The sequence below is a fragment of the Corapipo altera genome, unplaced genomic scaffold (assembly GCF_003945725.1).
Source record: "Corapipo altera isolate COAL_440 unplaced genomic scaffold, ASM394572v1 122, whole genome shotgun sequence".
NCBI lineage: Eukaryota > Metazoa > Chordata > Aves > Passeriformes > Pipridae > Corapipo > Corapipo altera.
Window position 1 is genome coordinate 920700 of NW_020884961.1, and position 26315 is coordinate 947014.

Consider the following 26315-nt stretch of genomic DNA (forward strand, 5'->3'; position numbering starts at 1 on the left):
TCCACTGTATTTAAGAGTGGCCTAACTTAAAATATTCATCATTATGGCTTAAATTGCATCTGCCAGACACCAAGAAGTTTCCTACATGTATGTACTGGGATGGTGGGTCTCCCATCACCTTTAAGATTGGTGTGCCATGAGCATCCTCTCACTGTGGACTTTCCCATTCCCAAAACCCCTTCAGAGGGCCCCCCCTTGGAAAAGGATCCTGCTGTCAGTGTAGCAAAAGGGATGCAATAGGGAACTCTGGTTTACAGCCAGCTCCTGTGAATGAGGCCTTTTGACTACCTGGAAATTTTCATCACAGAGTCAAAAGAATCATTTGTTTCCTTTCACTTTTGGCTACCAAAATTATTTTGTCTCAAAACAAAACAAAGGATTATTGGGTTTGGCTTCTATAAGGGGAAAAAGAAGTTTGGTTGATGAAAGGAGCTTGATTTAGTGGGGGTAAAGGTAAAACAAAAAATTGGATAAATGAAAAAAAATTGACCAAATGTTTCATGCAATAAAAAACCCCCTAGGGTAAGGTTTGGAAAGCCAAATTAGGTATTAAACCTCCTTTGTTTTATTGTCGAAAGCGGCGAGGTCTGGCCTAAAATGGCACTTTCAAGCCAAAATCCGGATGACCTTTCAGGAAGACCCTGAGCTCCCCCAAGCACCCTCTCACTTCTAAGAACTTTACACCTGCATTTCTTTTACAGAGACAGTGCTAAACCTTGGGCCCATGGAAGGAAGCAGCCAAGCTGCAGGTGATGTCAACAGGACCAGGTTGCTCTTCAGAACCTCCTTTTTGTGGGTGGACACATCACCTCTTCTCTGAGAAAAGCAAGAAACCAAAGCAGCGATAAAAGAAAAGAATAAATCAGAGCAAACCATGTTTCAGCACAACTATTATTTTTTTTTCTGTATTTCGCCCCTCTCTACTGATACGTAAAAAAAATATATATATTATATTATATTTTCCTTTTCTTAAATTATTTTTTTTTTCAGCCTCAGTCCCAGCCAAAGTCCTGCCCCGTCATCTGGTAGAACTTCATGTTGAAGGGCCGGTAGAAGTCCCGCAGCCTCTGCACCACCTCCTGGTCGATGTCGGGGTGGGTCCTGCCTTTGGTCTTCCCCAGGCAGTGGGGTTTGCTGCTGCCTTCCGCCTTCTTCAGGCACGGGAACCCCTTGGTTTTGTTGAAGTAGAAGTGTTTGTCGGTGATGATCCTCTTGAGGCCCAGAAAGTCCTGGACCCTGCCCAGCTCCCCCGCGGGGTCGCTGATCAGCCTCTCCCCGCTGACGAAGAGGATCTGCCCGATGGGGAAGTAGAGGAGCCAGTTCTCCAGGTGCTTGGCGTAGATGCCAATCTGGATGGCGCTCCACGAGGTGTCGATCAGGCCCGTAGTCCTGTTTTTGAAGGTCAGGCTCTCAAAGGTGGGGATGTCGGGCTTCTTGGAGAGCGTCTGGGTGTAGTCCGAGATGGCTCTGGTCACGGGGTCCCGCACCACCACGATGAGCTTCGTGCCCTTGGACATGGAGGAGATGCGGGCTGGGGCCTCCTTGGTGACGAAGTAGCTGGGGGTCTTCTCCATGGTGATCTGCCCCTCCAGCGTCCTGGGCATCAGGTCCCTGGGATGAGGGGACAGAGGGACGTGTTAGTGCCAGAACTCCCTGGGTGGGGTGGGGAAGCTGGGTGTGGGCAGTGCTGTGGGCATGTCCCAGGTACCAAGGGCAGGATGGTCCTGAGCCTCACACCTCCAGCCCAGCTCTTTCCTTCTCAGCAGACCCACAATACTCTGATTCTGCAAAGATCTGAGCTTGTTCCTGATTTCCTGCTTTGTCTACCTACCCATTTACCTGGAATTAGACCTGAACTCCTCTGGCCTCTTCAAGGCCTCCCCTCTTGATGGGATCCCACCTCCCTCCTTGCAATGGCACTGTGAGAACACACCTCCATGATCCTAATGCCTTATCCCTTTAAATTCCTCCCTGCCCACACTGGGCTTTTCTGCACAGTGGCTTAAATTCCCTGGAATAACAGTGAATTCCTGGAGTAACAACACTCCCTTCCTGCAGGACAGAGGGATTTTCAAGGGCTCGGATGCAAGACTTTATCTTTTGGTATTTTCCAGGTGGCAGCACATAAAAATGTGCAACATCAGCTCCCTGACCTCAGCAATTTCCTTCTTTCACCCCAAGACATCCTACACGGAGGCTGCTTCGGGAAGCTGTCCTAGATGGGAGTGGGAGGGGACCTGGGGCTCAGGCCAGGATCCATCCTGTTCCAATGTGCCTGTGAGAGTTCAGAGCCCTCCTGGCCCAGGAATGGGTGTGGTTTGCTAAAGGACCACAGGATTTGGTGTCAGGGCAACCTGAGGCCCTCCATGTTAAGCAAGGCAAGGTGTAGGAGCCATATGAGCATCCGACTGCTCCTTCTGGGCACTCCCAGTTCCTCTCCTTGTTCCTCCTTGCCTGCCACACCACATCCCATCCCCTCACACACATCACCCTGTGTATCACCCCCAGACAGGACCAGCATCTACAAAACACCGGTGATTCACACCACCATTAGTTGGTTACATGAACCCCCCCTGCCTTCCAGGCTCCCAGCAGCATTTCCCTCTCTGCAGCTGATGTTCCGATGGTCCTGTCCTTCCCAGGGGGAAGGGGAGATGGATGGGAGGTGGCTGCAGCACCAGTGAGGTTCACTGCCATGCCACCAGCAGTTCTCATGGCAACTGCAGCCCCCCACGCCCTGAGCCCTCAGCTTTGACCCCTCTGAGGCCGTGACACCCGTGCTCAGTGATGAACTGCTCCGTCCCAGCTTTACTGCCACCGTCCTGCAGCAGCAACAGCTGCTTTGCAAACCTGTGCAATATGCCAGCAAAATTAAACTCATCTATCAAAAAAGCAACAATGAAAAGCCAACAACGGCTAAAAAACACCAATAACAACCAAACCCCGGGCTGTTATGTTACAAATGAGAGAGCAAGGAATGACCCTTCCCCAAAGCAATTCCCTTTGCAACCATATTACACAGAGGCTGAGCAAAGGCATGGTCCTAGAGAAGCCAGATCTTTGCTGAGGGTTTCTTTTTAGGGGAAACTCCAAGAATTTGGGCCACTCAGGAGGGAGAATAAATGAGCTGAGGGGTATGAGAGAGCTCTCACACGTCCTGAAGGCTGTGAAGACATAAAGGGAATCACTGCTGAACTAAAGGTGGCCCTTGACAAGCAGACACATAATTCTACGGTGGAATTTGCCATCACTTGATGCTGAAAAGGCCAGAAGCATAACTGCTTCAGAAAGAGACCGGGCAAATTTATGGTGGCTGAAATAGAGTGGTGGCAATGAAATGTGGGAGACCCAGAGCCACTTGAGCCATGAGGAGCCCCCAGCCCCTACTGCCCTCAGCTGGGAGGAGGTAACAGGAGGAGACCTCCAATCCCCAGCCTTCATACACTTGTCTGTGGACACCTGATACCAGCCACTATCTGGAAGAAGGCACTGGGCTGGAAATCTCCTTGTTCTGGCCTGGTGCAGTTGGTTGGATGGGGTTTTGCTCAGGGTAGCCTCACATTTGACAAGGGCATGGAGAGATAGGACAAGGGGTGATGGCTTTAAAGTGAAAAAAGACAGGTTTAGATTGGATATTAGGAAGGAATTCCTCCCTGTGAGGGTGGGGAGGCCCTGAGGTTGCCCAGAGAAGTTGTGGATGCCTCATCCCTGGTTCAAGGCCAGGTTGGACAGAGCTTGGAGCAATCTGGTCTGGTGGAAGGTGTCCCTGCCCCTGGCAGGGGGTTGAAGCAAGATGATCTTTAAGGTCCTTTCTGACTCAAACCATTCTATGAATCATTCTATGAATCACCTTTTTCTCCAAAATCCATCAAACTCACATTTCTCTGATGTGGTGGCGATTGCCCTGCAATGACTGAGTCATCTGGAAGCACCTGAACCCTTGGAAGGGCAAAGGAACCAGGTCATACCCCCTTCCCCACTGCCTGTCAGCTTAGTCCCCATTGGTCCCTGTCCCTGTAAGAGCCTCCTGTAACTCAGAGTTGCTCTTGAGCAAGAGCAGGAGCCACTGAACCAGCAGCAGGACAAGGGCAGCAGGATGGCACTGACTTCTGTTTGTGTTCTGGTGAGTGTTGAAATCTCAGCTGTGCCTTCCCAAGGAGCAGATTAACCCCTTCCATGGCAAGGCTGCAAAACAAAGTGTCCCTCAGTGCCCAGGAATGAACAAACACCTCCACTGCCGGGTCGGCGGGCAGGGACACACCAGGAGCCCCGGGAATGTGCTACCACAGCATTGGGGAGATTAATTAATTACAAAGGGCATCTTTCATGGACATAAACAGTTGCCTGGAGGCCTCCTCGGACTAATGGCATCTGGGTTTTATTGCAAAAGAGCCACTTGAAAAGACAAGAACCACAAAAATGTTTCTGGCAAGAGCAGCCACCAGCGAGCCCTGCCAGAAAAAATGGATTCTGTTATTTTAATTTTAGTAGAGCCCGGAGCTTTATTTAATTACTTAATAGGGGAGGAAGACTTTCCTCAAAGGGAGCATTTCAGCCAGGCATGTATATTCATATCTGGCCTTCCCCAGGTCCACACTTTCTTCCCAGCACTGGTGTCCAAGGTCCAAGACGGCTCATCCTGTGTCTGGCCAAAGACCCTGGAGGTAGCTCATGAGGGGGGTTGTGACCCCTTCCTCACCCCAATGGGCTTTGCAGGACTTCATTTTAGTCATGAAACAGCTTGGATTTGCCTTCCCTGGGAGCTGCTGCAGCAAAGCCTCCAGCCCCTGGCCAGAGTAAGATGGGCACAGCCATAGGGTCAGGATGGGGTGGTGCTGAGGAAGGGCTGAGCACCAGGATTAGGGTGACAGGTCCCAGTGATGCACATGGGGCTGCTCGGGGATCTCCTGATGCACTTGGTTTGCCAGTCCTCAGCATGGGCACATTAGTGCTGGGGTCACACTGGGGCATCCCAGTAACTGGCTCCCAACCCTCCGGCACTCCAGGTGTGGGAGCTGACCTTTGGTGCCATGTTTATTATGGCTTTTGTAGCTCTTTGTGGACTGTACAACGAAGCCTTTAAAAAGCTGGACTCTCAAGTTTCCCAGGGTGTTGGCTCAACCCCCGCCCCAAAGATCAGAGTCCACAGAGACGCCCTCTGATCTCGAGTCCCTGTTCTTATCAAGAGCACAACTCCAGGGAAGAAATCACATCAGAAAAACAGAATAAGATACGGGATTCCCTCCTCACAAGACTGAGCACCCAAGGGTTGTGTTTCTGGCAATTCATCTTGGAGGAGCAGAAGCAATGATAGGTGTTGGTGGTGTTTGCCAGGGGCTGGGAAATGGGTCAGAACAGCTGGTTTGCCTCAGCTGACCTGTGCTGCTGTCCCATCAACTCCAAGCAGCAGGAGAAGTTGGTGACTGGCAAGAAAACAAGCACGGGTTGTTCCAGAAACGGGATTTTTGGGAGGGAACAGCCTGTTTCATGCAGGAGGAGCAGCCCTGGCCTGCTGTTTCCCACAGAGGTCGGAGCAGCTTTTGGTCACTGGATTCAGACAACCCGACGTGAGTTTGCTGTTTGAAGTCCATCTGCTGCTTTGCTCCCGGCTGGACCGAGCCCTGTCCTGCTCAGGACCTCCTGGGCTCCTTGGCAGCAGGCAAGGCATGAAGAGCAGCTGTGGATGGACTTGCTGCAAACCTTTCCCACATAAATCTAGTCCAGATCTCTCTCCAAGGGAGGCTGACGTCAGTAGATAAGGGCAGCTCCTCACCAGGCCTGATGCCACTGCAACCCAGAGCAATAAATAAAGCTGCTGTGATTACAGGTCAGCCCCATGGGCTCTCTGGGCTCCAGTAAAACCTGCCCCAACCACGTGCTAAGCACAGGATTCATCTCCTCTTAACCCCAGAAGGTGAGTTCCTTCTCCCTGGCAGTCCTTGTATGACTTTTTAAAAATAATCATCCCACCAGAGCCTGGGTATCCAGGCTGGATGGACTGAAAGGATCTTCCAGAGGGAGGTGTGCCAAGCCTGATGCCATAGAGAGGAATGATGGTGTCATCTCCCTGTCCTGTGTTGGCAGGGTCAGCACTGCCCTGCGTCAAAGGGTCTTGCACCCCCTCCTGCATCTGAGTGCATGGCCAGGTCTGCCTTGAGCTCAGCTGAGTTTGTGCACTGCCTGAAATGGCAATTACAGTGTCACTGGGGAGGAGGAGGATGCAGGGAATGGGTCTGGACCAGCACTGGGGTTTGCATCCTGCAGCAGGGCAGCTCCTCAGTGCCAGAACAGGGAACAGCTCAGTGGGAATGAGCAGTGAGGGAGAAAGATCATCAAATGCTGACGTCCTGGTCTCAGCAGCAGCAAGCTGGGGGTGGCACACGCTCCCCCTGACAGCCTCTGCTGTCCCTGGGGCAGTCACAGGTCACTGGGTGCAGGACAGGTGAGCAGAGGGGTCTGCAAGCAACACAGCACAGGTACAGCTTGAAGGGCAAAATCACCACCACCGAGTCCTGAGATGCAGAAAACTCCACAGCTGGGGCACGTGCCTGGCAGTGGCAGCTCAGGGACAATGCCTGTGTCCCTGAATGTCCCTGGACCCCTCCAGCAATGCTGCTGGGCCACCTGAGGGCTCTCCTCACCCACCTGCAGCAGCAGCAAAGGAGGAGCTGCTGTGGCCGAGCCCCTTCTCCCCACACTGATATTTACCCTTATCTTTGGCCATGTTCCTGCTGCTCTGGCCTCAACTCTCGAAATGCACACAGGACAGGAACTATCCACAGGATAAAGGATGGGAATGAAGCAGAAACACGAAGTCAGAACTCCGCAGAGTCTGTTTACACAGCCCTGGGCTTTCCCAGAGGTGCTGGTGACTTGGCCTATCAGGATCTTCCCATTACACAGCCTGGGGGGTGCTGTGGGGTTATGAGACACAGCAGAAGCAGGAGGACACTGCTGACCTCTACCCTACACCCCAAGACACCTTCCCTAGCCAGCCTGGGGCACTTTGATCCAGCCTCAAGGTGCTTTTTCCATCTTTGCCAGTAGCCTGAGCTACTGGTCCAAGCAGTGGGATACAAACAAAGAAAGGGTGGGGAAGAAAAACTTCTGGGCAGGTATTAGAACATCTCAGGAGCCTCCCTGTGCAGTTGTCAATGAATGGGATAACAAACTTAGGGCAAACTGCAAAGGAAAAATCTGCCCCCTGTTACTTTTTCCCTGCTCAGCTGGTTTGCTGCAGTTTGGTTTTGCTCCCAAGGCGAAGTCCAGGGTTTAGCTGGGATTTGGAGCTCCCCAGCCCGTAGCAACGGTGGGAAAGGAAGTCTCTCATGGTGGCAAGTCCTGTTTTTAGGGAAGTGCCACTGAAGAGGTCATAGCAGGAAAAACCATATCAAAGAACTGTTGCTCTTTCTGAAAGAGCCCGACAGCTCTGCTATCAGCTGTGGGACCCTGGATCCCACAGAAGAGCCTTTCTGGCAAGGAAGGGCCAAATCTGCTCCCAGAGATGCAACACATGCTCACAGGGAGGACTGGACCCTCTGGGCAGAGCTGGAGAAGCAGAGCAGAGAAAATCAGCTGTCTGAGGGGGTTTATTTCATGTCTCACTTCTCTACAGAAACACTGCCGGAATTTCTGTCCTCAGGAAGGAGCCAGACACCAAGTGATGGGCAGGTGACACAGCTGGCAGTCCTGGGGGAAACACAGAGCCCTCTCCAGCATGAAGCTATGGAACAAGGAGGGTGGGGAAACTGAGGCATGACCAGCACTGTGGCTCGGTGCAGCCTCACACCCCCAGGGTGCTGTGCACCCCTCCCTGGGCCACTGCAGCCACCAGCAGGTTGTCTTCTCCTCCCCCCAGCATTTCTCTTTTTCTTTCAGATCATTTTTAAGTATTGACTCTGCAACAGAAATTTATAAAAAACCCCAAACTTGCTCTCACAGGCACTTCCCTCCCCCTGCAGCCCACACTCCCAGAAGTACCATTACAGCATGTACAGGAGATGATTGAAAAGAAAGATGCTCTGGCAAGAGTGATAACTTCATGTAACCAGGAGCGAGTCTGTATATATAAATTAAAAAAACACTGCCTAAAGAGATGAATCCCTCCCTCCCATGAGACCAGTGGCTCAGCCCAGGGGCTGTGCTGCCCTGGCAGCTCTAGCAAGGCTCTAAATTTGCTTTGATGAGCTGTGAGGGTACATCAGAGTTGGCTGAGCCTCCTGCTCTGCTTTCCTTTAGATCTCAGGTGAAATCAATACGTGGAAAGAAGCATTTCAGGAAGTGGAGAAAAATGAAAAAAAAAAACAAAACAAACCCTCCAAGAAAAGCTGTGGGACTGAGGAAGCTGAAAGGAAAGGGGTAAAGGATCAGAGAGGTCTTCAAGGAAAAAAGAAAACCACTCAGTTGCTGAATGTAAAATCAAAACCAACTGGCATTAATAGCAAAAGGACACCCTTGCCATTGGTTTTAATGAGGATGGATAAGGCTGAGCTTGGAGCAAAATAAAGGACAGGAATAGACCTGGGAGAGGACAGTGAAGACCGTGGGTGTCTCCTACCCCTACCCATCCTTTTATCTGGGTAAAGATAATACCCAGGGAAATCTCAGTACAACACAACCATCATTTCCTGGAGGACACTGCACCCTCACAAAACAACTGCAGTAAGGTCAGGGGCCTTGGGATTTCCTCTGGCTCTGCCCTTGTGCCCCCATAGAACCAGTGCAAACTGTGCAGGGTGAGCACATCACCTGCTGGGATAAACGTGGTCTTGTTCCCTTGGCCATGGTTGGAAAGGTGTCTGGGAGAACTGCTTCATTTCCACAAGCAGGGAATGATCCCTGGGTTATTTGCTTCCCCAGGATGTGCTGAGGAGCCTCCTGGCACTGTGGCATGATCCCTGTGCCCAGCACAGTGAGGTCCCTCCCAGCACACAGATTTTTCATGCTCTCCAATAATCCAGAGGGGTTGAAAAAATTAGAGCAAACACGAAATATGAAGAGAGTAGGTTTGGACTGATTATTAGGAAGAAAGTCTTCCCTGTGAGGGTGGTGAGGCCCTGGCACAGGTTGCCCAGAGAAGCTGTGGCTGAGGGTTGAGGGTTGAGGCTTGGAGAAACCTAGGATAGTGGAAGGTGTCCCCCTTTGGCAGGGGGTTCGAATGAGATGGTCTTTAAGGTCCCTTTTGACCCAAAGCATTCTGGGATTCTGTGAAAACAGGCCCTCGTTGGGTTGAGATGTGCTGGGATGAAAAGAGCAGTTCTCAGAGCACATGGGAAGTATCACCACTCCCCCTGTACCAGAGCCCAGGCTGCAGGGACAGTCACTGCTGGGTGCTGCAGGCACAGCCCTGGACACAGCCATCGCTGCTGGGGACAAACGTGGCACACCACTGACATGCCACCTTCCCAAATACAGCACTCTGGAAGAGGCAGGGCCTCTCCTGCCCCCAGCCCCCTAATGTGCCCTCTCTGTGCTTCCTGCTGGCACACAGGAGCAGCCTCAGGAGCTCCCCAGCTCGTCCTTACGGCGGATGCTGGAGTTTATTTGAGCAAGCCCTGGTATTTATGTATCTCATTACATCTGCAGCCAGCAGCATCTGTTTCCACGCTGTATCTGTCAAGCAGCATCTTATCAGCAGAGCTGTTTTCCCATCCCTCCCTCCACTCCTTCCAGTCAAGCTCCCTCTGAAGTTCAGGGCTGGCTGACAGCCTAACACAGGTGCAAACCTCTGCCTAAACTGCAGCCCACAGGGTCCCCCAGGTGTTCTCCCTGTCCCCATCCAAACCCCCAGCAGTGACCATGGCCAGTGATCCCAGCCCCAAATCCAGCCCACTCAGCAGGGCAGGGGTGACAGAGGGACAAGGCAGGCAGCTGTGCCCATCCAGGCACCCATGCTGTGCCCATCACATGAGCTGAGCCAGGCTCTGGGGGGTCCTCAGCAGACCCTCCCCATTGCACCGTGGGCAGCTCCACTCCCTGCACCGGTGGGTTTAACCACCTCAGGAATCTCACTGCCTCCAAAACAGGCTGGGACACTCAGCTCCCAGTGCAGCATCTATGGGGGTAACATCCAGTGTCACCCCATCCCGAGGTCACAGCCAGGAAGCCTTTCCCCTTCCGAAGGAGCTGGGACACCCATCAAAGGAGCGCCGCGGAGCAAACAGCTTGTTTGCACGGAGCGCTACTGATAACTCCGGAGGTGGAGATTCTTCCTGGATCTCGGGCTGTGACCCCGGTCAGGAAGAGCAGGAACAATCCTGGGCCAAGGGCAGGTCAGCTGAGCAGGAAGCGGCAGCGTCCCCAGGATAAGGGGTTCATCTGCCCCCAGGAGACCCCCGTGGGACCGGGCACACGCGTGACTTCACGTTGTCTTTCCCGGCCCCGGAGCGATGGACCAGGAGGGCTGGGAAGGGAAGGGGAGTGTTTGCACGCAAAGAGGGGCTGCACGGGGGGCTCTGCTCGACAGCCCTGTGCCCCCACTGTGCTGTCAGTGCTCAGCTCCTGCCTCGCTGCCCCCCCGGGGACGGAGATTGCACTGATCAGAGCTAATTACAGCACGCAAACCCTCTGCCTAATTGCTCTGATTAATTATTGATAGGCAGAGCTCAAGCTCTGAGGGCAGCAGGTAAGCAGGGAGCCCCGTGCTCGGGCAGGTGTCTCCTGGCTCCTTGTGCTGGGAGGTGATCCTGCTGTCCCAGCATCCCGTGACCCGTCTGCGAGAGGGAAACGTACTGAGAGGCTCCCAAAAATCCTCTGTGCTGGGAAACACATCTGGGCATCTCCTGGAGACCACCAGTGCCTAAGTGCTATCGACAGGCAGAACCCCCCAGATGCCATTAGCTGTGCAAGCCATTGATTTTCTCTGCTGGAACAAGGAACTCATCAGAGCCTGAAGCAATCTCAGGTAGCACCACCACCTCCTCCAAGCTGACCAGCCAGGCTTTGGAAAAGGGGAGTTTTGTAGTTGTTTTCTCTCCAGTGGCTAACTGCTGGTAAATCCCAGCCCTGTGCCTACCAGGAGAAGATGAAGAGCTCTGGAGCCCTCAGCCACAGCCCCCTTTTACCACATCTCCATCCTTTATATGGGAATGGAGACGCCACTGGGCAGCTTCTAAAGGAGTTCTCTCTGTTGGGTTGGGAATGGGCTCATCAGCCATCTCTGCCACTGTCCTGCAGTGGTTCCCCATCACCCTGTTCTTTAATTCAGCCTTAGAGCTCCTCTTATGGCATTCCCAGCAGCTTTGGGGAGTGCTTTGGGGTTTGCCATGCACTGGGGAGCACAAACCCTGCCTGTCCCCATCAGATCTAGACCTGCACTCATCCAGCCTCTCCAGCACCACTCCCCCAGTGACAGCTTAACCCAGCAGTGGTTGGAGCTCCATGTGGAAGGCACGAGTTGTTTGCCAAGTCCCTGCAGCACCAGCTGATTCTCACATGGGAGCAAATCAGGCCCACAGTGATTTCATCATATTTCCAACATGATTCCCAAATGAAAAGTGATTCTTCATTTCCCAGCTGGATTTGCTTGGGTAGATTCAGGCTTCTGGTGGCTGGTTCTGTTGGCTTTTGGGCGCTGCTTTATTGTAACTGTGGTCCCTCTAAATGAAAATAGGCACTCCTGCTCTCTTCCACAGATGCCTCTATTACTGGGGAATGAGAGGCTGGATGTGGCTCAGCAATGTGAGTCTGCAGCCCAGGAAACCATCCGTGTCCTGGGCTGCATTCCCACAGCGTGGGGTGAGAGAGGGAATTCTGCCCCTCTACTCTGGTGAGATCCCACCTGGAGTACTGAGGCAAAGTCTGGGTCCCCCAACAAAACAAGGATGTGGAACTGATGGAGTCCAGAGGAGACCACAAAGATTCTCTGAGGGCTGGAGCCTCTCTGCTCTGGATCCAGGCTGGGAGAGCTGGGGGTGTTCAGCCTGGAGAGGAGAAGCCTCTGGGGAGATGTTACAGCCTCTTCCAGTGATCCAAGAGAGCAGGAGAGGGACTTTAGACAACAGCCTGGAGTGATGGGACAAGGGGGAATGGCTTCCGACTGATAAAGGGCAGAGTTAGATGGGATATTGGGAAGAAATTCGTGGCTGTGAGGGTGGGGAGGCCCTGGCACAGGTTGCCCAGAGAAGCTATGGCTGCCCCATCCCTGGAAGTGTCCAAGGCCAGGCTGGATGGGGCTTGGAGCAACCTGGGCTAGTGGAAGATGTCCCTGCCCATGGCAGGGCGTGGAACGAGATGATCTTTAAGGTCCCTTCCAAACCATTCTGTGATTCTGTGATTCTTTGGCTATTTTACAACCTGCTGACTCCCCCTTTATGCCATATTATGCCAAAGGAGGATTTTCCAGCTGAAACAACAGGCATGACCCTTCTCCATCCTTGCACCCTGCCCTTCTCCCTCGCAAGTGCAAGTCAAGAGCTCCCTGTTGCACTCCCACCGTGCACAGGGTCAATCACTGCTGGAGGGGGAAGGCAGAGGACAGTTTGTGTGTGGCTGGACACGAAGTCCAAGTGACCCAGCATCTGATATAATTAAACCTCAACCTCATTCTTCCTCCCTAAGGACACCCCTGAAGTCTTACACAGGTAAATCCCCCCAAACATCCTCCCAGGTGGTTTTGGAGGGACCAGGACTGCATCTTCCCTCACCTGGTCCCAGATAAACCCTCTTGATGGGCTCAGCCTTGGGATCCCAGGGCAGAGGGGTTTATACTGGGGAGGACATGGAAAAACTTCCACCCCCAAACTAATAACCACCTCATGTGTCTCTCACTCCAGGATCTCCAAGACCACACATTTCAGCCCTGACTAAGCAAATCATCTTAAAGAGGAAGGTTAAAGAACTGTTTGTTATTGGAAGTGTCTCCCTCTTTATTTTTTGATAAATTAACTCCAGCTTCATTACTTCATGATATATTTCCCTTGACATTTAATTATACTTACCCCAAACACATTAAGCCAATCAGTCTGAACAGCTTCTTATTAATATGCAAATTTCTCCTTTGAAAAGCCATGAATCTGTGAAAAATCTCTTTAGGCTTCAATTAGGCCCATTTGGGAAGTTGGGAAATCCCCAAGAAACAACCTCCTGGCCCAAAGCTGGAGGGGATTGGGGGTCCAGCCCCTCAGACCCTCCCCAGTGCCTGGTTTGGGGATGGAAGAAGGGGATGCTGCACTTTCTTAGGCCTGGAGACAAGAAGGTGGGAAGTTGAATCCTGCAAAACCAACATGGTGTTGCCAGCTTATCCCCATCCCAGCCTCTCTCTGTGCCATCCCTGGAGAGGCTGTGATGCAGAGTGACCCTCTGCTGGGACCACAAAGGGCAGCTTCGCGTGGGAGCTGCAGAAGATTCCGTGAAATCTTGGCTTTCAGCAAAGCAAACAGGAATCCGGTTCCCCCGGCGCCACAGGCGAACGGGACATGATTTGCATTAGGCAAATAAATTGAACCACACAATTAACCATCTGCCCTGCAACAGATTTGGGTTCTGCTTTACAGCATCACTTCCAGCCTCCCTGCGCTCTCACATCCGCCCGAGTGCCGCAGGATTTTCTGCTGGGAAACCAACGGGGAATAAATTCACTGAATCATTCCTATAAATAATTGGAGAGAAACATCAGTGAAGGTACCACAGCTCCAGTGGCCTTTGGCCTCCTGGACGCGTTTCCCGTGGATTACGACAATGGGCAAACCTCAAAACCTCCTCAAAACCTTCCAGAGCCTCCAGTTCCCACCAAAAGCCTTTAGCTGCTAAACCAACACGATTTCCTGGGAGCTGCTGAGTGCCACATCATCATCTCAAGGAAAAGTTACCCATTCCATCCCATTTCAAAAAAGGTTGCAGGTTTTTTTTGTTTGTTTTTTTTTTTAATACGATTTAGTGTAGGTTTTTTTTTTATTCCCTCCAGTCAGACACCAAGATCGGAAATACATTGCAATCAGTGTACTATATAAATAGTCCAATTTTGGAAAACGGCTCTCATGAGCAATAAAGAAACCCAATTTACTATGCACTATAATAAAAATATCTCTTTTAGCACATAAATCAAACCAAAGTGAACAGATAAAAAAAATAAAAGTCAAAATCAACTCGGCCCCCCCTGGTGTCTGCCCACGGCCCAGGGGAAGGGCTCGCCTGCCCTGTGTCAATATAAGCAAGAGCAAATCTGTTAAAAATTGCAGCCACCACTTTGTTTTCTAAAGGTCCCAGTTTATCCTTCAGCAGAAGAAGGAGGGCTGGGGAGAGGTCGGCCAGAAACACAATCCTTTCCTGTATAAACACTGTAGCCTGCGCTGATTTTAAGTGCATCATATGGTATATATTTTATGTGTGTATAGAGAGAGAGAGAGAAAGGGAGATTTTTCAAGCCAGTCAGAGACATAAAGTGATCTTATATCATCTAAAACCAACAATCATACTTGGACTTCTGGCAGTTTTCCTTGCAGTCGTCCCTGCCACCCCCCTGCCCCTTCCCCCCCGGGCTGCCGGAGCACGCTGCCGTCTGCCCCCATTATTTTTCACAAAGGCATATAAATCACTGTGGAAACTCTTATTATCTTATTTTCCCTCTGCTTCTCTCTTGTCTGTTTTGAGAAAAATTAATGCATTTGTCTCCAGAAAAATGTGCAGTCTCTATAATTCAGTTTTAAAACAAGCACAACTAGCAAATGGATAGACCTCAGTTAGGAAACTCATTTTTCATGCGAGTAATTGAACCCTTCCCTTCGATTTTTCCTTTGGGTGTTAAAGACAACTGATGCCTTCCTGGAATTTGCTGAGGTCTCAGAAAGGTGGAAAGACAAGACAGACAGACAGAAAAAGCAGAAGAGAGAACGAAAGAGGAGATAGAATGAAAGAATAAGATGAAAAGAAAAAAAAAGCGAAGGGAAGGGAAGGGAAGGGAAGGGAAGGGAAGGGAAGGGAAGGGAAGGGAAGAAGAAGTCTAAAGCCTTGGCTGTCTCTGTAGAGGAACCTTCGGGAGCTCCCAGGCAAGCATCCCAGATGGAGTTTTTCCAAAAGCTGGTGGTGGTTTGGAAGGCTCCTTGCTGCCCAGGCTGCTGAGGAAAGCCATCCCCATCATGCACCCAGAGAGCTTTGACCTGCCCCCTGCTCAGCTGCCTGCAGACCTGGGGACCACCAGCCCTGTTGTGTCCTGCATCACCCCAGACTCAGATGAGGGGACACACACATTGTGTGGTTGATGCCAGTGCTTTCATCCTGATACCTCTTTCTGCATCCCAAACTCAAGAATCTCCGGTGGTTCCCTCCCACTGTTAATGGCACACCTGCCCCCACCACAAAATGGGATCCCAAATCAGCACAGTTCTCTGGACAAAGCCCCTCAGACAGCTTGTGTATTCCCAAGCCACAGAAATCACATCCAGCTTGAATATAATCCCTCTCCCTGGTGCTGAGGGTTCCTGTGTGGACCAAGCATCACCCCTGAGAACAGTATGTAGGACAAGGGCTCCTGGATGGAATGATGCACATCCCCAGCACAGCTCCTGAAAGCATCCTGATCCCTTGTCAGCTCTGAGGCTCCATTCACCACTCACACAGAGGAAGCCAAGAATAATTCCAGAAAAGCCACAATCAAGTGAGCTCTCAGGCCAGCAAAGTCTATTGTTCCTTTGTCTCTCACTATATTATCTCTGTCCCCTGGGAGCTACATTATTGCCTGCAATATATAATGTGATTTGCTTGTTTTCCATGTCTGCCTCATTTTTCTCAGGCACAAGCACAGGAGCACCTTCAGCCATGCACTCAGCACAGTGTGTGTGTTCTGGCCATGGAAGAAGAGGAGAAGGATGGGAGAGGAGCTGGGATGGGACCTGGAGCTGGAGAGGGGGCGGTGGGTGAAAAGCTGCAGGCAACATGAAGGGGGACAAAACGTTGGCTAGAAATCAGAAGGGCATGGAAAAACCACTGAATGGAGGTGATCTGGGAAAAACCACTGTTCTTCCATCCTCCTTCCCTCTGGAGAAGGAGAAATCCCACCAGATCTCAGAGACTAAAAATGAGGACCTAGTGAGTGCAGGGACTAAAGCAGCTAAATTAAAGCAGCAGAAGTTGGAGATAGGGAAATAATATTAGAAATGGGCAGTGGATGCAGCAGGCTGGGACCATACAGACTGCATGGCCACACTCAAAAAGTTCTGGACATCCTTGTGACCCTGCAGGTTAATGGACCAGCTGCTGGGGTTTGTTGGAAGCAAGGAGGATCCATCCCCCAGGATATGGTTATGTTGTCCTAACAATTCAACAGAGACTATTATAAAGTTTAGGAAATTGCTGTGAATATAGTGCTGGAGATGGTGTGTGTGTGTGTGTGAGGTGTGTGTGTGCACATCAGCAGAGAGGTGTATGAAAGACCCAGACACCTCAAAGGACCTCACTGTTGAGAACAGAGGTTGTTCCTTAAATTATGCTGAGAAGTGCCTTCTTTATATATCACTACACATTTCCTCCTGCTGCAAGGCCAAAAAATCCTCCATCTGTATTACAAGAAAGGGAGCCTGACCTCAGGCTATGATCTAAAATACATAGAGTCACACAAGTTTACCCTTGCAGTGATTCTTCATCCTTCCCGTGCCAATTCTTTGTCCTTTTGCTAAATGAAACTTTAATGGCTGGGAAAGGGCTCCCTACTTTCATTCCTGGAGCAAAGCAGTGAAGTGCAAAGAGGGCAAAAGTCTCCAGAAAATAGAAAGCTTCAAAAGATTCTTCCTGGCCTAATTTGCAAGTTGTGGGCAAGGCAGGGGCTGTTGCTGAAGGAGCTGCACAGAGCACAGGCCCCTCCAGCCCCACAGTCTGCACAGGGAGTTCAGTCACCGCTCACAAGGTCGTGCATCAAGAGCTCTTTCCTGTGCTCAGCAATTCCAGGGAATGCATCAGTGTCTAACCTGGCATCAGAGTCATCTGACATGTTTCAGGAAGTTTTAGTTGATAGCAGATCTGAATTTCATGAGTAAATGATACGGGCCTGGCTGCTCTGTAGGTTTGTGCCACGCTCACCTTCACGATGCTGCACGGGGGGGAGGCTGGGGGGATGTGGAGGCTGTGGCTTGGACATCAGCATGACTCTGAGGTTGTTAGGAGTGAATACAGCTTAATAATGGAAAAATAATAATAATTAAAAAAAAAGAAAAAAAAAAAAAAGAAAGAAAAGTCGTCTCCAAAATGTGAACGGATGAAAAAAACCCCAATTAGTGACCTCAGCTTCATGAGTCAATTTGAGTCATTTAGATCCAGGTCAATTATTATTCCTCTTCCTCACTCAGCACTGCACTGGCATGGGTTGGGGTTTCAGATCAGCTCCTGAAGATGACCTCCAGCCTCTCCTTTTCCAGGGCTGCCCTGCTTAGCAAGATCAACCCTCCTTCACCCTTCATTTCTCAGCATCCCCAAAGAGGAGAAAACTCAGCCTGAGTGTGTTCCCTCTTTCATTGTGTTCCCCCTTTAATTGTGTTCCCCTGGGAATATGTAAGAAAATGCAGGAAGAACTGGCTAAGCCCATGCTGATACTCTGTATCGCAGCAGGGATTTCAAATCCATGCTGACACCGTGGCCCACCTCAACAGTTGGCCATCGCTCTGTGGTGGGGGCTCACCTTGGAGGGCAGCAGCACCAGTGGCACTCCTGGCATGCTGTGATCTCTCCATCACAACATGGAGAGCCATGGAGGGCTTTGGGAAAGGATTCTGTGCCTTGGGAGCCCAGGTCTCCCAAGGAGCAGTGAGATTTCTTCTCTTAAGCCACTTTGGAAAGCCCAGACAGGACCCCGGAGATGAAGACTTTGCAGTGGGATCAAAGAGACTCGTGGAGATAGCAACAAGGATTAATGCTTCTGCAAACACACTGTGAAAGCTTCTTAGTTATTCCAGTGGGGCTTTCTCCAGAGGGGCCTAAGCGAGTTGGGCACTTAGAGCTCACTTGGATCTTTTATTTAGTTTGCAAATCCTGCGCTGGAGCAGTGCAGCAGTGTGACCCCTGCAGCAGTACTTTCTGAGAGTGCCTGCTTGAGTGAAAAGCTGAATTGATTCTGGCTGTGTTGGTGGCCTCCCACAGCTGCTCTTTCTCTGTGTTGGAGGGAGCAAGGAGGGAGCGAGGCTGCCGGTGGAAACAGTTGAGGGTACAAAGTATTTAAAGAAATAAATAAGGGACGAACCCAACACTGAAACCACGTGGGCTGTGTGTTCAAGGGAGCCACTGAGAGTGGTTCTGATTCCTTCCACAGGGGTTTATGCTGGACAGCACATGCTGGAGGATGCTGCTCCTGGCAGATCCAGGCTGTGAGTGACCTCCAGCCGGGCGAGCAGTGCCTCTGGTCCTCCCCAGTGGATTCCACCACTGCAGGAATCCCTTATTTCATGAGTTTGGTTACTCTTCACATCTCCCTGTACTTTTTTTTTTTTCCTCCATCATCAGCCTTTTACAGTTAAAAACTGTAGAAAGAAGACCCAGGAGGGGGTTTTGTTCCCCAGCTCGTTGCATGTTCATGATGTCCTAAATCATTCCTACCACCACTTCTAATCTTACTGTGGAGGGTTCCAGCTCAGGGAAAGCAGTATGAGGAAGCTGGAAAAAAAGGCAGAAAAATCATCAAAGAATCTGTTTCTGTACAACTGTTCCTCATGATAATAATAACAACAATAAAATAATAATAATAATAGTAGAAACACAGTTCATGGTCAGGCTGCTTTCCAAGCCTTCTCACTGGGTCCCCTGGCTTTCATTTCATGCCCCTCCCATCACCACAAACTGGACAGGGAGCCCCATCCACTGAGCCCCCAGCACAAAGCAAACGGGTTCAGCATTGTTGGGAAACATGGCACCCATGTGACATGCTATTGTCCCTAATTTGATTAATGAAGCCATCACGCTAACAGGGGATCCCACACTCCCCCCAGCACCTTGTTACTAACCCACGCCAGGAACTTCCCAGCAGAGCATTAATTCCCCAGTACTTGCCTTTCCCAACCTTGTCAGGTAATTGTTTATGAAAAGATGAATGTATACAATAATACTGGGTGAAGGGAGCTGATGTATGCGGTGTTAATGAATGAAATAATCAGTCTGGTAATAACTGGCATGTGTATTTGTCAAAAGGGAACCAGCAGGACATTAGCATTCTGCAGCCACCGAACCTTTATCTCCTGGTCTTGTGTTTGACAACCGCCCCCAGATAGTCCATGAATAAAATACAGAGTAGCACCCAGACATAATTAAACTGCCAATGTGGATGTACCTAAATGAACTTGATATCTTAATGGCACTGGATAGCACGCGAATAATGAAGGCGGCGTGAAAGGGACGTGCATAATGAGCACAGACACCCCGGCTGGCGCTGAGGCACCGCCCGTGGGGACTGTCCCTCGCCAGGGCTGGCTCCTGAGCTCCTTGTTACCGTGTGGGGCACTGCTTAGCACGTGGGGCATCTCCAGCTGCTGAGGGGACCCGTGCCAGGGCTCTGGTGCACTGGGGACGGAGTGCTGCCCCTCTTGGCGTGAGGGCTGGTGCCCTGCAGTGCTGGCAGGGCTGTGGTCACAGAGGGGCTCTCAGACTGGTCCCCTGGCACGTCTTGCCCTCCCCCTCCAGAAATCCCTCCCTTGCCCCATCTCTCTGCACCTCATTCTCGCTGCTCCTCCAGAGACCTCTGGCACGCTGCTGTGCAGCGCAGACGTGATTTTAGGAGCACTTTACATGATTAGATTACCAAACATGTTCCTTTTTTATTTTCTTTTCCAGCATGGAGATGGTTTTCGAGGAAAGTGGCCGGTCCTTGGGGATGGGATGCTCAGAGGATGTCCCAAGATAACTCAGCGGCACGTGCAGAGCCACAACTCCTCATTCCCATTATCCACAAACATCAAGCCAGATGTGTCCTCTCCCAGGACCCATGGGTGTAATCCTTCCTCCAGAGGATGCTGGGCACCCCTGACAGCTATTCCAGCTGCCCCCACAAAGCTGCTCCAGCGTGATGCTGCAGGTCACGGGCATTTGCTCCCAAAAGGCAGGTTTGATTCCCCCTCCTTTGGTGTATCATCCCACTGGGCTTCTACTCCACCTTGCTCTGAAGGTAATTGTTACTTATTGCTCTAATAACTCTAATTTTAGCAGCAAATGAGTGCTGTACAAAGTATCGGTCTTATTAAAGAAATAACAATGGGAAACTGGAGCACGCGCTTCGGGGGAAGGAACACTCCCCAGCACACGGGATGCAGCAGTGCTGGTATTTGACAGCAGCAGAGTCCCTGCCTGCTGCTGATAGAATTCCAAGATATTTGAACACAATGAGCTCAGCGTGTAGGAAAGCAACTGGCTCGATAGGGCTCTGCTGTGATGTAATCGAGTGGGGGCCCAGGGATTGTCACAAAGCCAGCATGGGAAATGTGACCTGCAGCAGGTCCTACCTCCCTCTGAAAAGGAGATTAGGGAAAAGTGCTTAATGCAAATGAAAAAAAATTACAGCGGGTTTTGGGGAAAACATCTTAAATACCTGTCAGTGTTCAGGGCCAGGCTGGATGGGGGATTAAGCAACCTGGTCTAGTGGAAGGTGTCCCTGCCCATGGCAGGGGGTTGGAATGAGAGGGTCTGTAAGGTCCCTTTCAACCCAAAACATTCTGTGATTCCATGAAAATCCAGTAGACAATACAGCTGGGCCCAGAGCAGGGAGAGGCAGCACCGAGAGCAACACAGTGGAGGAAGCATAAGCAAGTGTGCTGCAGGCTGGAGTACTGAGAGGGGTTAAAAACCATAACCCCTGTTTGGGCCAGGAAAAGGGAAAAGGTGGCACTGGTGTGATCCAGCCTGCTCAGGGAGGTGATGGGAGTAACTTGGACATGTGCTCACCCCCCCCACGTCTTGAGCAATGACAGTGAGAACGATGCAGCCAAAGAGCTCAGGTCACTGCCAGGTGAAACCTTCAAGTTCCTGCACTCAGCCCCTTCCCCCCACTGGATATTTGGCCCTGACTGCCAATTCTTTAACCACTGCTTTCCTTCAGACACCCCCGTGGTGCCCCCTCATGAGACAGTAATGGGGATTTCATTAGATTAAATAACTCCAATGAACCCCAGAGACCAACAGCACTTTAAACACGGAGCTTGGAGTCAGAATTACCGTTATTTAACATTGATTAGATTACAAGGCAAATCCAATTTTTCCCTAACCATATGATGGCTCTGATTTGCCTGGCGGGAGATGTTAAGGACGGCATTCCTGGAAATCTCTGCTGAGGGGGGGCCACGCCTGAGTCAGCAATGTTGGGGTGACCCACAGGCTTGTGTCTCCAAGTCCTTCTGTGGAGAGTGTGAGCAGGGCTCAGGGAGTGTCCCCATTGTCCCTGCTCTCGCTTTGCTCCAAAGCTGGGGGGCACAGGTGGATCTGTATCTGCCACGTTGGCTTATCACCCCCTCCAGCAGGAATATCACCAGGAAATAATTGGGCCTTCTTGACCCATGGCCCTGCCACGGCTCAGGCCATTAATCACCGCCCAAAGCTCCCTCCTGACTCTTTCCCCACTGAGTCCCAGAGCCAGGGATGTGCCTGGTGGCTGTGGCACTGCCCATTGCTGGTGCCCGAAAGGAGAAGAGGGTGGGAGAGTACCCAGCTCTCTCCCTTCTCCTCATGCCCAGGATCCTGTTGGAATCTGTTTTATGACTCTGGGCTTGGAGTTGGTTGGGCAAGGCTGGTCAGGGCAGGAGTGGGACTGTCTCAGGAGGTGTGGCAGGTGCCCTCTCCCTGAGGAGAGCATGGGATGGCTTTCAGTGAACACTGGACTTCCCTTCCTAGGGTGTGCTGGTCATTTAATGCCTGGCCTAGGAGAACAGACAGGACAGAGCTTCCTCTGGACCCCTTGGCTGATCATGTTCAGAAGCCAGGAGGTCAAACAACCCCTAAATGCATTCCCTACATCAGGCAATCCCAGCAGCAGCAGGCAGGCAAGAGCACAGCCCTCCCAGACAGACAGACAGACTCCCACGAGAGCTGGCTCAGCTGCTGGTGCAAATCTCACTGGTCTGATAAATCTGGCATTATCCTGGGGATGTGTAAGGAAAAAGAAAATTTCTGCTAGAGTTGGCTCCCAGCAACAAGGTGGCCATGACCAGAGGCCAGACCCACCAGGGCACCCACCCTGGGCTGACCACAGGTTATTCAGCAGAAGCTCCCAGGGATGGAGGGGAGAAGCAGGATACATGTTCCTGCCCTGCTGGAACACCCAGTGGGCTCCAGTCTGGGTCCAAACTCCTCCACCCCACTCACCCCCACATGTCCCCAGAGGGGTGATGGCCAAGAAAACCCACAGGAGCAGCCAGAGTTGAGCACAGCCCTGCAGGTCACCCCACCTTAGGCTTCTTCATCTGGGTGTGGGCTCACAGCAGCTTTTACTGGGCAGCCTGATTTGACCAACAAAACCAAGTGCTGCTTTGAGGGCTTTAATAAAATCCAGAGTCGCTCATAATTTTAAACCAGAGGAAACACACCCAAATTCCTTCCTCGCCTCTGCAGTCACCACCCCTGATGCCTTTCCCATCTACCTTCCCAGGGCTACAATGTGACCAAGCCCAGGCAACTTCTGAATGAGAGCAGGGTTGGGACATAGCTGAGAAAACAGCAGGAGGATGTGCAGGGGAGATGATTATATTGTCCAAAAAGTAATAGTAATTTAAAATTCCAGTGCTGTGATAGCATATTTCTCATACACCAAAGGATCCAGAGGTGTTTGCATCTTTCTTGGGAAAGGTGGTGGATCTCAATGGATAAATCAAGTCCATGGCTTCTCCTGCAGCAGGAAACTGTGGGTGATGCTGGTGCCTGGCTCCAGAGGGTCCAGTGAGCTGCTGCCTCACCACACGGCCTGGCAGAGGCAGGAGGTGATGAGGAAGCAACCAGTTTCTTCCTCCTGCCTCTATTGTGGGGCAGACTGCAGGGGAGGGCAATAAATACTGGATTTTACTGTCATAAAGTCCCCTGAACAGCCAGGCTGCAGGGACGGGAGCACCAGGCACGGGGACACATGCAGGCATCAGCTGTGAGCCGGCAGTTCGCTGTCACTTGGCCGAACAACTCAAGTGCAATTAGGAAGCACCGAGCAGACGAAGCTGTAAACTCCAAACCCAGCGCTCCGAGCTCGGCTCACCCGCCCCGCCGCATCACACCCTGGGGGCAGCGGGTCCCCGGGCTGTGACAGAGGGCCACGACCCCCCGGGTGGGGAGGGCAGAGCTCAATCTGTGCCATAGCAAACAGAGCAGCCCCGGCGGCCGGGCAGGCTGTGCTGACCCCGAGCCGGGGCACTGCACACGGTCAAACTCAATTAACTGCTGAGCGCGGCATCTGGGTCAGGCGGGGCACTCCTTCCCCAGCCCGGCCCCTCCGGAGCCTCCCGGGCTGACTGACTGTGTGTCCTACTAAATTCTTTCGGAGGCTCTTCCAGAGGGTTTGCTGGTGCTGGGAGGGAGGGTGGCAGGGCCAGGAGCAGGCAGAGCATCACCATGACTTGTTACGAAGGCGGTTCTGGGGCTGAGCACCTCTGCCCTGCATCTGGTGCCTGTGCTGGGCTGAGCAGGGATCACACCCCGGGCATGTGGGAACAAGATTTCAACCCGATGTGACTCCATATCCAGCCCTCTGGGCATCTTCTGCACCTGCCTGTGGTTGGAGCAAACATAGCCCAGAGAGGGTGATGCTGGAGGGACAGATCCTGTTGCCCACTGGCTGCAAAGCTGGCTGGGTTTAAGGGCTGACATTCTGAGCAAGCACAAAAAAATGCAGTCCATGGGTGGGCATGAATGGCTGGGAGACAATATGTGTCCCAGGGGAAGCAATGAGCTTAATGTTCTGTGAGTAGCTCATCAGCATAAACCCATTTCACAGATGGGGAAACTGAGGCATGGGACAGAACAGGTCCTTGCTCACCACCACCCAGCCAGCTGAGTGTGTCCCAAACCCTCCTCAGCTGCCCTGGATGACACAGGACATGGGCAGCACGTGCTGTCAGGGCCATGATGTCCTCAGGAGCTCAGCTCTCCTGTCACTGCAGGTGCACAACAAAATCCCACCTCCTGCCCAAGGAGGGTCCAACTGAGCAGCTGGGCAAGAAACAGTTTGTTCAGTCTGTTTAAAATCTGGGCTTCCACACCTTCACCTCTTTGCTGTGAAACGGACCTCCTGCCACAGGGAGTGGGACCAGGCAATGCAGCATTCCCATGGCATCTTCCCTGGAACACACATTGTCTCCCAGCCATTCACCCATAGACTGGGTCTTTCTGTCCTGGCTCAGAAAGTCAGCCCTTAAACCCGGCCAGGTTTGCACAGGGCAGAGGACTGGGGCTTGTGCCCTCCATCCAGGCAGCAAACCCCTCCAGCAGATGGGCAGGAATGAAGAGTCAGGGCAGCAGTTGGACTTCAAACCACTCCAAATGTTTGCAAAGCAAATGTTGGTCCTGGCGGGGCTGCAGCAGCCCAGCCCACAGGTCACTGCCAACCCTGCTGCCATGGCACAGAGGAGCAGCCTTGGATATCCTGGAAGCCCATAAATCTGAAGGGATGTTTCAGAAAGTTCAGCTGTGCTTACCCAGCTCTCACCAGCCTGTAAGTGATATATCTTTTTTTTCTTTGAACTGACACAGTTCACACACATCCAGGCTCTTCAGCACTAGAGCTGACAGGGAGCAAGGGTTTGATGGACATTTATACCCAGATTACCCAGACCATGGTGCAAAGTGCACACGTGCCTGTGCTCAGCATCTTCCTCCTCCTCTTCCTCTGTGTGGCCTTGCCCTGTTGGGGAAGCTGGCTGGGACAGGGCACACAGGGCAGCCAGGTGCTGGTGGAAACAACACACAGAAGCCAAGGCTTCCCAAGCCCTGCACAGGAGGTGTCTGCACCAGCTGTCAACCCCAAACCACACTCCTCTGGCCCGGCTCTGCATGTCACTGCCCGTGCTCTGCCTGCTGCAGGCAGTGAGATTTGCCTTTTCTGTTTTTCTCCTCCTTTAGGGATGATGGAGGCACTAACAACCTTTATCACACAGGTACAAGACTGCTGAATACCAGGTAAACATTTATGGGTAAATACTCATAATTCACACAGCAGAGTTCAGCAGTGCAAGGGGGCAGGGTTATTGCACAACATTCGCTTTATGCCTTGCTGTGACATGCAGCTTTTGCACAGAGAAAAACCTCAAATTATCTTTTAGAAACAACCACTTCCCAGCCATCAAAAGCCAACCACCCTGAGCTCTGTGGTGGGTCTGTGCCAGCAGCACAGTGCCCAGCAGGTCTGTGGACAGGGAACAAAGATGATTGGAGCCAGCTCAAACTGCAGATTGAATTTTTAGGGGCAGAGACTAGAACTACCTGAGCTGGAAGTTAGCCCAGACAGGGGGATTAGCACCCTCAACCCGTGTGAGAGGAGTCAGGGGAACTTTTCCTGACCTTCAGCAGCAGGAACAGGTTGAGGAACATCCTGCAGCAGTTGTTGCAGAGCAGTACCAGGGGGATAGGGCTGGTGAAGCTCAGCACACGCTGAACACCCACAGCTGATGCTTGTACCAGCCAGCCTCCCTTCCTGCCACAGTCAGAGGAGAGCAGCAGCAGCTGGAGGTACAGGACAAGAGGTCTCATGTGCTCAGTCTTGCCCACATGTGCTCTTCTGCCTGTTTCCCCACTGGCAGAGCGGAGCATCCAACATTCCACCAATACTGCCGATGGCCATGGCACGGCACTAACCCAGGGACCATCTGCCAGACCCACAGCTGTGCCCTGGCTCTGCCAACATCCCCTACCAGGGAGGTTTTGGGAAGTGAGGAACACCAGAGATAAGGCCTCTGACCCAGCACTTGTGTCTCAGAGGAGGGAGATCTCCCCCACTCCTGCCATCACCAGTTTTACCTGTGCAAATCCCAGTGTGTTAATGGCACAACAATAATTGCACCCAGGATAACACTCTGCTCCCCCATCCAGGCCTGGGGAACACGGGCACAGGTCACCCAGGAGCAGGGGAAAGCTGTTCCTTGCTGCACCAGGAGACCCAGGGTCCTCCAAAACAGCTTCTTCCTGAGGGTTAAACAAAACTTGGCAAGGTCCAACCTGGACTCCAGCAGTGCTGGAAACCAAAGGGATTTAAGGAGCAAATTGCCAACCAAGGGAACAACTATGGAGGCAAAGTCCAGATGCAAAATGGGGAAAGCAGCATGTCCAGTTGCTGGACATTACAAAGGCTTGAAGCACATCAGCAGTGTGGGGTCACTGATCTGGAGCATGTTTTGGGGGTCTCAGCTGAGCCAGGCACCTCCTTTGCTCCCTGCACACCACCT

At 51.8% G+C, this 26315-nt stretch overlaps 1 protein-coding gene across 1 annotated transcript in view; it reads right to left on the reverse strand.

The window, feature by feature from the left end:
- Positions 1–737: 737 nt before the first annotated feature.
- The window catches only part of LOC113957019 (heparan sulfate glucosamine 3-O-sulfotransferase 3A1-like), a 33772-nt gene continuing 8194 nt past the window's right edge, over positions 738–26315 (reverse strand). Inside the window, exon 2 of the mRNA XM_027664134.1 lies at positions 738–1611. Coding sequence (XP_027519935.1) covers positions 993–1611 — 619 coding nt within the window. The 3' untranslated portion in view covers positions 738–992. The remainder of the gene's footprint in view (positions 1612–26315) is intronic.